Source organism: Limulus polyphemus, unplaced genomic scaffold, assembly GCF_000517525.1.
Source record: "Limulus polyphemus unplaced genomic scaffold, Limulus_polyphemus-2.1.2 Scaffold1476, whole genome shotgun sequence".
NCBI classification, from domain to species: domain Eukaryota; kingdom Metazoa; phylum Arthropoda; class Merostomata; order Xiphosura; family Limulidae; genus Limulus; species Limulus polyphemus.
The window spans coordinates 250,064-263,065 of NW_013667086.1; the positions used below are offsets into that span (position 1 = coordinate 250,064).

At 34.8% G+C, this 13,002-nt stretch overlaps 1 protein-coding gene across 1 annotated transcript in view; it reads left to right on the plus strand.

Annotated features, from left to right (window-relative positions):
- Positions 1-1,185: 1,185 nt before the first annotated feature.
- LOC106463763 (popeye domain-containing protein 3-like) overlaps positions 1,186-13,002 on the plus strand; it is a gene marked incomplete at its 3' end in the record, with an annotated part of 26,589 nt that continues 14,772 nt past the window's right edge. The window contains exon 1 of the mRNA XM_013923828.2: positions 1,186-2,096. Within this exon, the coding sequence (XP_013779282.2) occupies positions 1,480-2,096 (617 nt within the window). The remainder of the gene's footprint in view (positions 2,097-13,002) is intronic.

Consider the following 13,002-nt stretch of genomic DNA (forward strand, 5'->3'; position numbering starts at 1 on the left):
TACAGGATAGTTCTAGAAAGTAGAGGGCGTGAGAATAGTCACGTGATCTCGATGACGCAACATTACTTTAAAAAAAGCTATGGTAGAAGAGTTGAAAACAAAATATTGTCAGAAAAACAGCTAATACACTAAAAAACTAAAGTTAAAGCAGTCTTGAACTTAGAAAGAAAATTTCGTGGATTTTTCTATATATAAACAAGAATGTCAAGTTTAACAAACTAATTTCAATGAGAAAATCTATTAACTCAATACTCATCCACTATTCACTTCTCGCTCGCTAACTGAAAGCAAAACAAACTGACTATGCTACACTGATTCTCGATATTTTAATCTACTCTCGTCTCTCGATATTTCCTAAATATAATACATCTTTAGTGGCATCGGATTTAGAGTTTTCTAAGTATTCTCCCATAAGCATCATGCGCGCTCTAGTTAACATCTAAATTACAACATAAAAATATAGCGTATAATATATATATATATATATATATATATAGTTTATACTTAATCAGTTATTCAGAAGTGATGTACTGCTACGAGTCACGAAAACAATTTGTTTACTAAATTATTATTTGTATATGAAGGACAATCAAATAAAATGTTTAACTACTCTGTTAAAAATTGATTTGAATAAATTATAAATATAATTTATTTAAAGGTAAGCACAATGGGCTATCTGTGCTCTGCCCGTCACGGGCATCGAAACCCGGTTTCTAACGATGTACGTCTGTAGCTATACTGCTGTGTCATTGGGGGTCTATAAATATAAAGAACGTTGCCCAGTTCCTTATTTATTCTATTATTAGGCGAGTATGATTGTATTTTATTTAAATATAATTTTTATAGTAGCAATTATAAGACAGAAATTACTATAGAAGGATGTATTTGAATAACAAAATATCCGTTTTTGGGTAGCTAATAAAAGTTCTGTAACCATGAATAACCTTAATTTGTGTAAAGAAAGCTTTTCTCTAACTGTTGTCGGTGTACGTGACCTAGAGCACTGCCAACTAATCTAGTAAACGCCCTACCAAACTTACAATAAAATATTTCCATATGATATATTCTGTGAATAAAAGTCCAATACATAATAGAAGAAAGAAAGAAAAATCTCTCAAGCTTAGATCACGTGACATTTCAAGGCGTATCCCATCATCCTGTTGGGAGAAATATGAATTACGAAGATTGTACAGTTATACATTAAATTTCTAGTGTACCGTGTCAGTGAACATAATTATTATTACATATATGTCTACTCAGAATGTGATCTTAAGAATAAGATAATTTAGTAGTTAATATGAAAGCCAACAAACTCGGAACTTTTTCACTTTCAAGACAATGTATTAAGTTTGTGACTTATCCCACACTGTCTCATTCTCAGGAAGTAGCACGAGGTTACAACTTACAGTTACACTCATTTGACTTGTCGTGCTGCTTATATAAATAGCTCAGTATAGGCACGTGATTTGGTCAACAAAAATGTCGAAAGTTACAGAAGGACCTGACGTGCTTCGGATGTTAACCGATTTCATGTTTAATTCTGTTACGAATGTAACTAGTGACGTAGTATCACCAACAACTCATTCAGCAATCGACAAAACTCAATCGATGGAAAATTATACAGATTTTGATTTTTTGCCACCCAATTCTATTGGAGTGTGTGCAAATGGATGGCTTCCTCCAAACCATTTACTTTTCCAGTTGGCCAACACTTTCCTTTTCTTATCTTACATGGCACCAACAGGTATTCATGGGTTACTGTATCTCAGAGCTACGTTGATGTTGGCTTGTTTATTTTTCAGTTTGTGGGCTTGGCTTATATTGTGTGCGTTTGATACTTTTCTGTGGAATGCGATCTTTACTGTTCTTAATTTGGTACATGTATGTATCATCCTTTACATGCTCCGCCCTGTGAGGTTTACTCATGAAATTGAACTGTTGTACCAGGACCTTTTTAAACCACTCCATACCTCTCGTCGTCAATTTCAGAAAGCCTTAGCATGCATGAAAGAAATACAGACATTAAAAGCAAAGGAACCATATTGCTTGGAAAATGTTACTCATGTAGATAGACTGTCTTTAGTTTTGTCTGGCAGGTAAGTTACAAATATCTGTGTTTTCACATTAATTGTTCAAACTAAAACGTTGCATTTTCTTTGTTAGTTTGTTAATCTCACAAATGCCAAGAACAGCTACGCATTTTAGTAAAGGTGATTCTAACTGTAGGCTAAGGTTTTATATACAGTTATTTTTTCTCGTCCAGTCAAGTAAACTCGTCAGGAGATCAGAAAGTGAAGTTTTCTGGAGGCATAGTATAACATAACTACGATTGAATAACAAGGAATAATTTGGTCTTTTAAGGCTGTCCTTGCATATACATTACACACCCTTGAAAAAAGTAAATATTCAAACCCACACTTTATATCATTCAGGAAGTCACTTATTCAGTTTTTAAACTTGTAAAGTACTGACCTGTACTTACTATCAGTAGCAATTTATTACATAAACCAATCACATAGTTAGAAAGATAAATTGTTTTAAATGTGTCTTCAGAATAATGCACAAAGAAATTGGAGGCTTTTAATCTATCAGTATCCTAGATAATCATGTAAACTTCAATAAGAACACCTCATTTAATGCTGCCATGAACTGAAATAGTTTTTAATATATATATAAAAACAATTTAAAGTTTTTTGTAATTTTTATTATGTTATATAAATTCTTCCTAGAGCTGGCAGTTGAACTTTACTGGGTTCCTTCTGTAGACAAAAGCATTGTTATCGGTACATGTGGCTGAAGTTGTGTGAGTTGATAGATTAAAATTTTGGTTTTAGGTTGGGAAATATGCATTTTTAAGCATTCATTTGTATATGATACACTTCCACAGTTCAGAATTTTCCATAACTTGTATGGTTCTATGAGAATCTGCCTGCAGTGTTTTTCTAATAGTAGAAACAACTGTGAAAAAAAAAACTGCTTGTCCCACAGGCAAAGTATAATGCCACAAAATACATATTTTTATTGTTACCATTTTAAATTTGTTTTCTGTGTTTCATAATCCTTAACTTTCATGCTAGTGCCTTCATTTGCTTACAGATGACACTGGAGCACAGATGTGAAAAGGTATGAAAATGGATAAGTATTTCATAAAACATTTGTAGAGTGATTAGAATGAAAGGGTATGGTTTATGGCAAATCACTAGAGAAAAACATCTGGGACAGCAGTTGGAACACAGTAGGAAGTATTACTTCAAATATCATAACAGATTTTTCATTATTGTGGCTTTATCTTTAGGGAAGTGCTTCAAGCTAAGTTTCAGAATATAAAATTGCCTTTATCAGTATTGTTATTAGCATTTATTGTTGACAGTAATATGAAGAAATTGAGTACTGACATTACAAATTAACAGAAATTTAAGGAATATATGTGCAGTTTTTTTCCAATAATTTTTAAGTCATTTGCCAAATATTTTTCCAATTTGTCCAAATAAAATAAAAAAGCTAAATACTTGCTTGACTAATTAGTGGAGTGATAGTGTACACTTTGGGACCTAGGCAGGACAAAGTCATGATAACAGGGATGGAAATAATGAAATAAAATTACATTCACTTGAGGCAGATTACATTCCCTCATGTAAAATTGCATTTCCTCATGAATTGTTTTTTTTTATTTAAACCATGCAATGTGTACAATATGGTGATAACTAAAGGAATATAGATGGATGATGCATTCCTGGTTGGGAAAGCCAACTAAAAAGATGAAATTCCTCGGGAATGTAATATTTCGATCTCTTGATACCTGTTGGAGATCCACAGCAATTTTGACATGCTTACTAATATTTTACTTTCTTTTAAAGAGGTCACTGCTTGTATAGATGAAGGTAAAAAGAGTGGATTTCATATATTTGAATTTTCAGAAAACGTTTGATGAAGTCCACATGATAAGGCTTGTAGAAAAATTCTCTTTAGGTGTGGGAGACAACTTGTCTCAGTGGATTTAAAAAAGGGCTGGATGGAAGAAAGCAGAGGGTTATAAATGGAGTTCTGTCAGGCTGAGTTAGTGTCACAAGTGGGATATCTCGGGGCTCAGAATTAGGATGTTTGTTCTTTTAGATTTATGTCTGGAACATAAATGAAGGAATGGTCAATAAATTGCTTAAATTTGCTTTGGTGTTGCTATTTGTGAAGAGAATGCAACCACTTTACAAAAGGATTTACATTATTTTGTGACTTGAGCAAATAAATGGCAAATGGCTTTTAATTATAATCAATTCAAAGTAATGCATTTGGGGTATCACAATTTGAATTACAAGTATAATGTTGATGGGAATAACTTTAACAGTATTATGTAAGACAAGTATCTTGTTGTTTTGGTTAATCTCTTAATTAAGCCATCTAACTTCATTCTAAGCAATGTGATGTTGCAAATTGTAAGGCAAATAAGATTATAGGTTGTTTTTACAGAAACTTAAGCATTTTTGCCCATGTGCAAACAGCTCAAATACACAGTAAGTACTATAATTTCTTGTTTTTTTTATGCATATTTTTTTTTCTATATTGTATAAAAAAAACTAACTAAATGCTTAGCCTAATGAAACTTCAATAAAATGTCTAACGGTAAACTAGCTCAAGTGCCTGTGTGAAATATAATGCTAGATCACATTAATTACTATCCCAGTGGTACAAGATACTGTAGTAAAACCATAAATTTAAAAGAAGACAGATGTGAAAAGGTTAACAGCTGAAAGCGTTAAGTAATTTGGAACTTTCTGATCAATATTGTGCTCAATGGAGAGAAAAAAAAATGGTATTATTAATTTTATTTCCTATTCTAAACTTTTAATTATACTGTACATCATGGCTTCTCTACAGTTAGTGCTAGAACAGATAAAATATAGTTTTACTGAAAAAACGTTTGATGCTGATTTAGGAGGTTCTAGAAGTTATGCAAATGAAATATATTTAAAAAAAAAAGTACAATGAAAAAAAGTATTTTTATCCTTAGCATAAAAATCATCTTTCACTCAAACTCATTAAGGTAAATTAACACACAAATCTTTAGTAGAAATACTTTATTAAGAAAACTTATTTGTGTGTGTGTACAACAGACTGAATATTCACTAAAAACTTGCTAAATTTTATGAAGATACAAGTTGTAAATACAGTGACAGTTGTGTAGTTCCATATAGGTTTAACTCAATTATTGTCATGAAGATAATCAAAATATTGCCATTTTGATTTCTGATTATTACTTTTTATTAATCTGAGGCTATTATGCTTGATCTGTTTCACAATTCGTGAAAATAAACCACTAATTAAAATGTTTCAAATTATTCCAACTATTCAAGTAATCGAAGTGTTAGCTATTACTATTTCTGATACGCATGAGTTCTGCTTGTACAAATTCTAATGTGAAAGTGTGGTCTGGTAGCCATTGGTTGTATAATTAGTCACAGTGGTGCCTGTTGTTAGTGTGTACATTGTATGTGAAATAATAGTATAGCTTTAATAAATAAAGTTACATCAATTTAATATTCATTATTCTTTATTCACTCAAAAAAATTATGATTGCTGAATTACTTTCTCGTGTAACTGTCTGTCAGAAGTTACAAGGTATGGGCTAATGACAGTTAATATGTAATGCCATTAAGTCATGATCCTGTTTACTCAATCAAAACTCCTGTTTAATTTTTATATCTTTTCAACTGTTGTCTGAGGCTTATCACAGGTTCCCTGCTCAAATTTTGGAGGATCTTAGTCATTTATTGACTTCCACTTTGGTCAGGTTATAGGCTTCTGCTCTCTCCTTGGTATCTTGGTTGGTTTGTTGCTGGGATTCTTTGGAGAAAGATGCCTTACTGGAGGGAGTTTGCCTTTCTGCTTTGGCCTTTAGGGATCTAAGAAAAGCTTCTTTTCTCTCAGTCTTTTTTTTTGTGGGAATACCAGAATGCATAAAATCTCATGTAGATGTTGCCAATCTATGTTCTTCATTTTCTACACTGGCTTCCCAACTGTCCCAAAATTCTTATACAGGATGGTTTACTGCATCTATTGTTCATTTTCCAGACCTCCTGCTTTGTTGCCATGATCCACTGGAACACAAAGATGATTTCAACCTTACCAGTGGGGATCCTCCTAATGGGTGGAGCACAGATTTTGGCATCAGGATCTACCGTATGGGGTCTCATCTCAGAGGGTACATATCTGTATGGGAGATATTCCCCACAGATCAGTGGATCATTCAACTTCTCAGGAGGGGATTGGGCATACAGTTTACGTCTCCTCCTTCTCTGTCTCTCATACCTGTTGGCTTTCTACTTTCCAAAGACCCTCTTACATCTAACCATCAAACACAAGGCATCCAGGATCTTTTGCACAAGGAGGCTGTAGAGCTTGTCACCTCCTCTCCTGGGAGTTTTTATTCTCGGCTGTTGGTAGTACAGAAAAATACAGACGATTGGCAACCAGTCATTGGTCCTCCTAATCTCAGTCACTTGCTACAGCCTAGTCGGTTTACAATGGAGTCATTTCTTTCCATTCAATGGCCCTCTTTATTTGGACTATGGATGACAAAATTTGACATCATTGATACCTAACTTTGTATCCCAGTTGCTGAGTATTCAAGGTGTTATCTCCATTTCGTGCATGACAACCAGGTTTTTCAGTTTTGTGCTCTACCATTTGGCATTGCATTTGCTCTATACAAGTTTTTGCCAGACATTCACAGCTTTTTGCATCATCTTCACTCGCCCTTACATGGATGACTGGCTTCTTCTCGCCCCTTCCTGCCATTTGGCAGAACTTCACACTTGACCTCTGGTATCAGAAGCTGCGAGAGCTAGGTGTTTTTCCCTTCCAGACTCAACTGGGGCCAACCTTCTTGTCTACTCCTTCAGGCCATGGTACAGGCAGTTCTTCAAATACAGTCTTCTCCACCAGCATGCACAGTTTTATCTTTTTTGGAATGTGGGCATCCTCGGAATAACTCCTTCATTTAGGTCGGGCCCTACATTGGGAGTAGTGGAACATTTGTACAGATGCACTAGATTGTCCAGTGAGACTGTTGGATACCAGTGTGCTAGATCTCAGCTGGTGGTTGAACAGGGACAACCAAACTGTAGGTATCCCTGTACCACCTTCACAGCCAAAGATATTCACTGATGCTTCTCTTCAGGGCTGGGGTTCTTGTATAGGTAATAGAGAATTCAAAGAACTTTGGACTGTAGAGGAATCCTCTCTCTACATCAGTCTCTTAGAACTTTTAGCAATTGAACGAACTCAGGGTCTCGAATTGTTGAGAAGGAAGGTGGTAATGCTTCATTCAGACAATTCCACAGTAGTTTCATCCTTTTCAAAGTAAGGGGCACTCACTTTAGATCTCTTTGTCTTTGAACAGTGGATCTTCTCTTTTGGGCACACAAACACTAGACTTTTTTTCATCCAGCATTTGGGGTTATTTGACTTCACACCTGGCTTTTATGTGATCCATTGCATGACATTGGGGGTTGACATCTTGAGTGGTGTCCTTATTAACACATTCCATTCAAAATTCTTGCTTGGACGTTTGTCAGAGGAAATGGTTTACTTATTGTCAATGGTCTCTCATACATGGGAATAACCCTTTGCATCCCACTGTCTCTCAAACTTGACTTGTTTGACAAAGGATGGCACCTTTGGGCTTTGTCAGTTACCCTTATCATCTCATTTTAATTTTTCTATGCCCTTTCCAGGTTCCTAACTGGGATATCACAGTGGTGCTCCATGCAATATCATGTCCACCTTTTGAGCCTTGTGGTCATGTTCACTATATCATTTTTCACTTAAAACATGTTTTCTTCTGTTGTTGGCTAGTGGGGTCGAAGTTCAGTTGTGTTTGCACTCCATATTCTCAGGATACTGTACCATTTCAACTATGTTCTATTGTATCCAGACAAGGTCCTTTCTACCTAAAATTGCAACAGCTAGGGAAGGAAATAAGGCTTTCTCTCCTATTCATCTTACCTCCTTTTTCCATTTATACACGTTTCCGATCTGGCTCATCTTTTATGCTGCTCTTTTTGGGCTCTAAGATGTTATGTGCTGTGCACTGAAGCATTTTGGGGATTCTGTCACAGGTTCTTTGTCCATTAGGATTCTTCAGTTTCTCACAACGTATCCCCTGTCACTTTGACAAGTTGGATTCGTCAGTTGGTTTGAATAGCTTACCCTGTTCTTTCATGGAAGAGTGGAGACTTCTATGGGTCTCATCTCATCAAGTTGAATATGTATTAGTGTCTCTGGCAGCTTGGTTGTGTCGCCTGCTGGAGGAAATTGTACGGGCTGGTATGTGGCCCAAACCTAACACTTTTATATCGCACCATTTACATGATTTAGACTGTCTCTTCCTTGGTTGGTTTGTGGCTACCCCTGTGGCTGTTCTATATGCCCCAGCTTGATTATGACAGAGGGGAGTAACTTCATTTCTTTCCTTTTCAGGGACCATTTCATCATTATGATTTGGATACCACTCAGTGGCGAGTGTTGCCTGGTCACGTATGCTTTTGCAAATCTACACTAGTAGACTAATAAATTCCTGATAGCAATGCGCTCTGTTGAGATGAGGTGTTCCATGAGACTGCTTTGGGACTTTTCAGGTGGGGAACAATTGTTCTATATCAAATATCACATATAATACTGGACTTTCAGTTTCCAGTCACTGGAGTGGCAGACAGAGGTCTATTCCTCCTGAGGAGAAGAGGGCAAAGCTGGTTACCTTCCCACCTTTAACCCTTGGAGGGTTTTCCCAGATGTCAGATAGAGAACCGGTCCAGCCTACATGGAAGCTTCCTCGTAATTTCAGTTCAGAGATGACACTTCATTATCCGGTTGTGTGAGTGTGGGTCTTCTTTTTGATCATTCTCTTACTTTCCATGATCATGGAAGAGGGTCCTCAACTCATCGTAATTCCGCACACGGAGCATCATGTCCATGAGCTATTGGTTGAACTATGTTTCTTCCACATCCTCCTCACAATTCCGGGGACAGGAGGTGTTAAGGTGTTACTTTGCTTCCCAGGTTGAGGAGCTAGGATTTCAGTTTGGTTCATTCCATTCTGAGCTTCTTCAGGCTGGGGGTAGGGGGACTTGCCCTGTTGGGTGTTGCTTGCTTTCCCTTTGTAATTCTGGTGGCTCACATGCAGTATTCTGTAACTTTCAGTTTGGGTGCCTGGGCCCATAATTCCAAGTTCAGTTTGTTGCATTTTTGTGCTTCTTCAGGTTGGAGTGAGGGTTTGTCCACTTAGGTGTTGCTTGCCTTCTCTTTGTAATTATAGTGGTTTGACATGCAACATCCTGTAACTTTCAGGCTGAGTTCTCTTCATATTTCTATTATACAATTATATAATATTGCAGTCCCCATGCCCTAGCCACTACACCTTGGATCTAGCTTTGAGTCTACAGTCCTATAATTCCAACTTTGTCTGTGTGGTTGGGGCCTGGACGAATCTCCTGATAATGAACAATATTGACTCTGAAGCTGGTTGGCCTTTACCACCCACCATCCACTTTAGATTTTTGGGCAGAGAACATATTTGTTCCAGAAGTTGTGTGGACCCCCACTAGTGTGCTTTATTATATCTCAATGTTGCACACCTGTTTTTCTACACAGACGCGTTCTGTGTGGATTTTTCCCTATCAGGCCCCTTCACCTGGTCAGTGTGGAGTTAAAGTGTGAGAGCAGGTGTGTTTTGGAAGTTTACATTTTCCTACACCGAAAATGTATTTCCAATAATACTTACCTCCCTCACATTATCCCTCCCTTCCCCCCACAATAGCAGGTGTTTGGGTCTGATAATCTTGACAGTCTTGAAAAAAGTGAATAACAAAGAATAGTGGGTAGCTTATATATGGATTGGGGATAGAGGGTGCATGGATGTAGGGGGAGAGAGTCGCAAGATTAAAATCACTAATGGCAATATAGTGGGATATAAAGACTGGAGCAAGTGAGGTAGAATTCATACCATTGCTTAGATGGGCAAAGAAGAGAACCTTTTGTTTGGGATAAAACTAAAGTGTGAGAGAGGTGAGTGTTATCTGAAATACATTTTTGGTATTGGCAAATGCAAACTTATGAAAATTTGTATGGAAAAGACAACGGAATGCTACTAAACACCTTTTCAGTTTCTGACAAGTCTTGTACTTCACTGTATATATGATACGTTTTACTGTACAGCAACATAGGATTAAAAAGTAACACAAACATTTCACTAATATCAAAAGGGGTATTTTTGCTTATACTTATGATGACTTCCAGAAGTTTATTTACATATTAAGAAATGGTGGTGATTTCACTATTTTTATGTCAACAAAAGCATATTTGTAGATGTATGTCAGACAAGTAAACTTGTAAATTTGACATTGTATCTATGCTTTGCAATAGACCTTGGAAACAGAATGTTTATACACTTTCTTGAATCAAACTTTGAACTGCTTCTCTTTTTTTCAATTTTAACGTATAAACCTTATATTTTGTACTTAAAAAAACAATTTCACTTGAGTTTCCTTTGTTTTTTGATAAATATTCTTTCCACTAAAAAAAAATAAATGTGTTTTTTTTGTGGAAATAATCTAACAACTGCAAAGTAACTTCAACTGAAATTTTTACAAAATCTAAGAGTACAAATGTTTATTGAAAGGACAAGATAAGTTTGAAATGTTTGTTTCATATTGTTTTAGCCTGGCTACCCACTAACACTTTAGCTCCCGAATATTGATGAGAAATGTACATATCTTTATTAAAATTAGAATGCCATTCAGTGACTCAGTGGTAAGACAGAAGACTTATAATGCTAAAAAACAGGTTTCAATCCCTTGATGTGCACAGACAGTATACCTTTATATCATAAAGTATACCTTTATGCTTAACTAAAAACATAAAATTATAATTTTTGTATTTTAATATTAGTGGTGTGCAACATAAAACTTCTTGTAAACACAGTAACTTTACATAGGAAAAGTTTTTCCAGAAACTATACAAATTACATAGTTTATAAAATGATAAAAACCCTATAACCTGAGTGTCTTTGAAAGGTGAATCTTTGTGGTGAAAGGTCCATCTTTCAAAAGTGTTTGGGTTTTTATCACTTAGGTTAAGACTTCTTGAACCTGTATTTTTCTGACACCATGAATAGTTTGTAAAATGATTCTGTAGCTTCTGTTGTTGATAATAATTGTAATTTAAAAATTAATATAAATATGTGAATGTATCATTAACAGAGAAATGGTTTTTAGTGGTACACATTGCAGTTCAGAGGAATTTCATATGATTAAATCTTTTACACAGTTTTCATCTTTATGAAAATAGCTGAAGGTGTTTATGGAAGTAGAATCAAAGTGCTCTATGTACTTTTACTTCCAATTTTTCTCAAATAAGCAGTTATTAGCTTCACCTTGTAAATTCTTATTATCTTCAGTTAACTGTCAGATAATAATTGAAATTAAAAAATACAATATTCAGACAGATCAAAAAGGATAATAAGTAAAAATGTGCCCTGCAATACAGCTGGTATAATTTCATTCCTGCTGTTAAAATCCCAAATGTTTTTCTACATGTAATAAAGTTTGAGCATGATAAAATTGTCTTATTATTCTTACTTCTGCAGGCATTTTAACACCTAATGAATATTAAGGACTTTTTTTTTCTCAGCATATATTTACTTAGAGGTGGAATTATGAGAGCAAATATCCTCTCAATTAACATTATATTAACTAAGAATATTTTGTGTTTGTGAAAGTCCTTATATACAATACAATTGTAAAAGATATGACTACTGTTGAGTTGACAACCTGTTACAAATAGTATTTATTAAAATCAGGAATGTGCAGTCAGGGACAATTTCACATAGATTGCCAACTTGAGGAAGTTTACTCCAGAATCAAGAAAAGTCATGTCTGGTATGCAAAATTTCTGTGTACTTGAATACCTGGTGTGCTTTGTTTTTCGTGGCAATAATATAAAAAATAAAACATTGGTGATATCTAATTGCTATCCTTGAATTTAATCTATGTCACAAGTTGCGTGTAATTTCACATTACAAGTTTTATCTTAATGCAATAACATTATGTAACATAAAAGACTTTTATAACATGTTTTAGTTCTCTGTCAATCTTAACAGATTCTGTGTTCTTTTGACATGTTTGCTGGTAGTACTGAAGTTGCTGTGTATAAATATAGGTATAATGAAGTGCATATGCTTTATTAAACCAAAAATATTTCCCCAAAGTACAATGTCACATAAAAATAATTCGAGTGTTTTATAACTGTGCTTGATTTTTGTTATTTATCTGATTAATAATGCCTTTAGATATAACTAAATTTGTTTTTTCATGGTTGAAAGCTAGGAAGAAATGAATTAAAATATCACTAATAACCTTCTTGAAATTTCAAACACTACCCACTATATTAATTGTGGGTACATGCTGAAAAGACCTAACATTAGGTCTAAGTTTAATTAACTCTTTCGACACGCGCTCGGTCCCTGTGACCGAGTCACGTGACCTTCTGTACTCGTTTAAAGTTGACATAAATTTAATACTTATAACTTTCTATATATTTGGTATATCTTCACGAAATTTGGCTGTCTTTCAGTTAATATTACAAGTCTTTCACATACAAAAAGATATATCTCTTAGTGAAGTACTTTTAATAAAATAAAATAAAGTTTTGTCCATGAATATATTGAGTATTTGCTTTGAATAGTCTGTGTGCAAAGTAATTTTCATGTTAAATTAAAAATACTTTTTGCCATCTCAAAAATTTCAAATTTCCTTTGTGTAATTCCTAAAACCTCTTAAATGCATTTCAAACGTTTTTTTTCACTAGATCCTTATAGTTTATTTTATCTACCCTAATCTCAAAACGGGATCAGTCAATTCGACCAACCAAGTAACCACCCAAAAATATCGAAATAAACCTAAATTAATCTTCTTTTCTTTCGAGTATGACGTCAAATTGTAACATGAAACT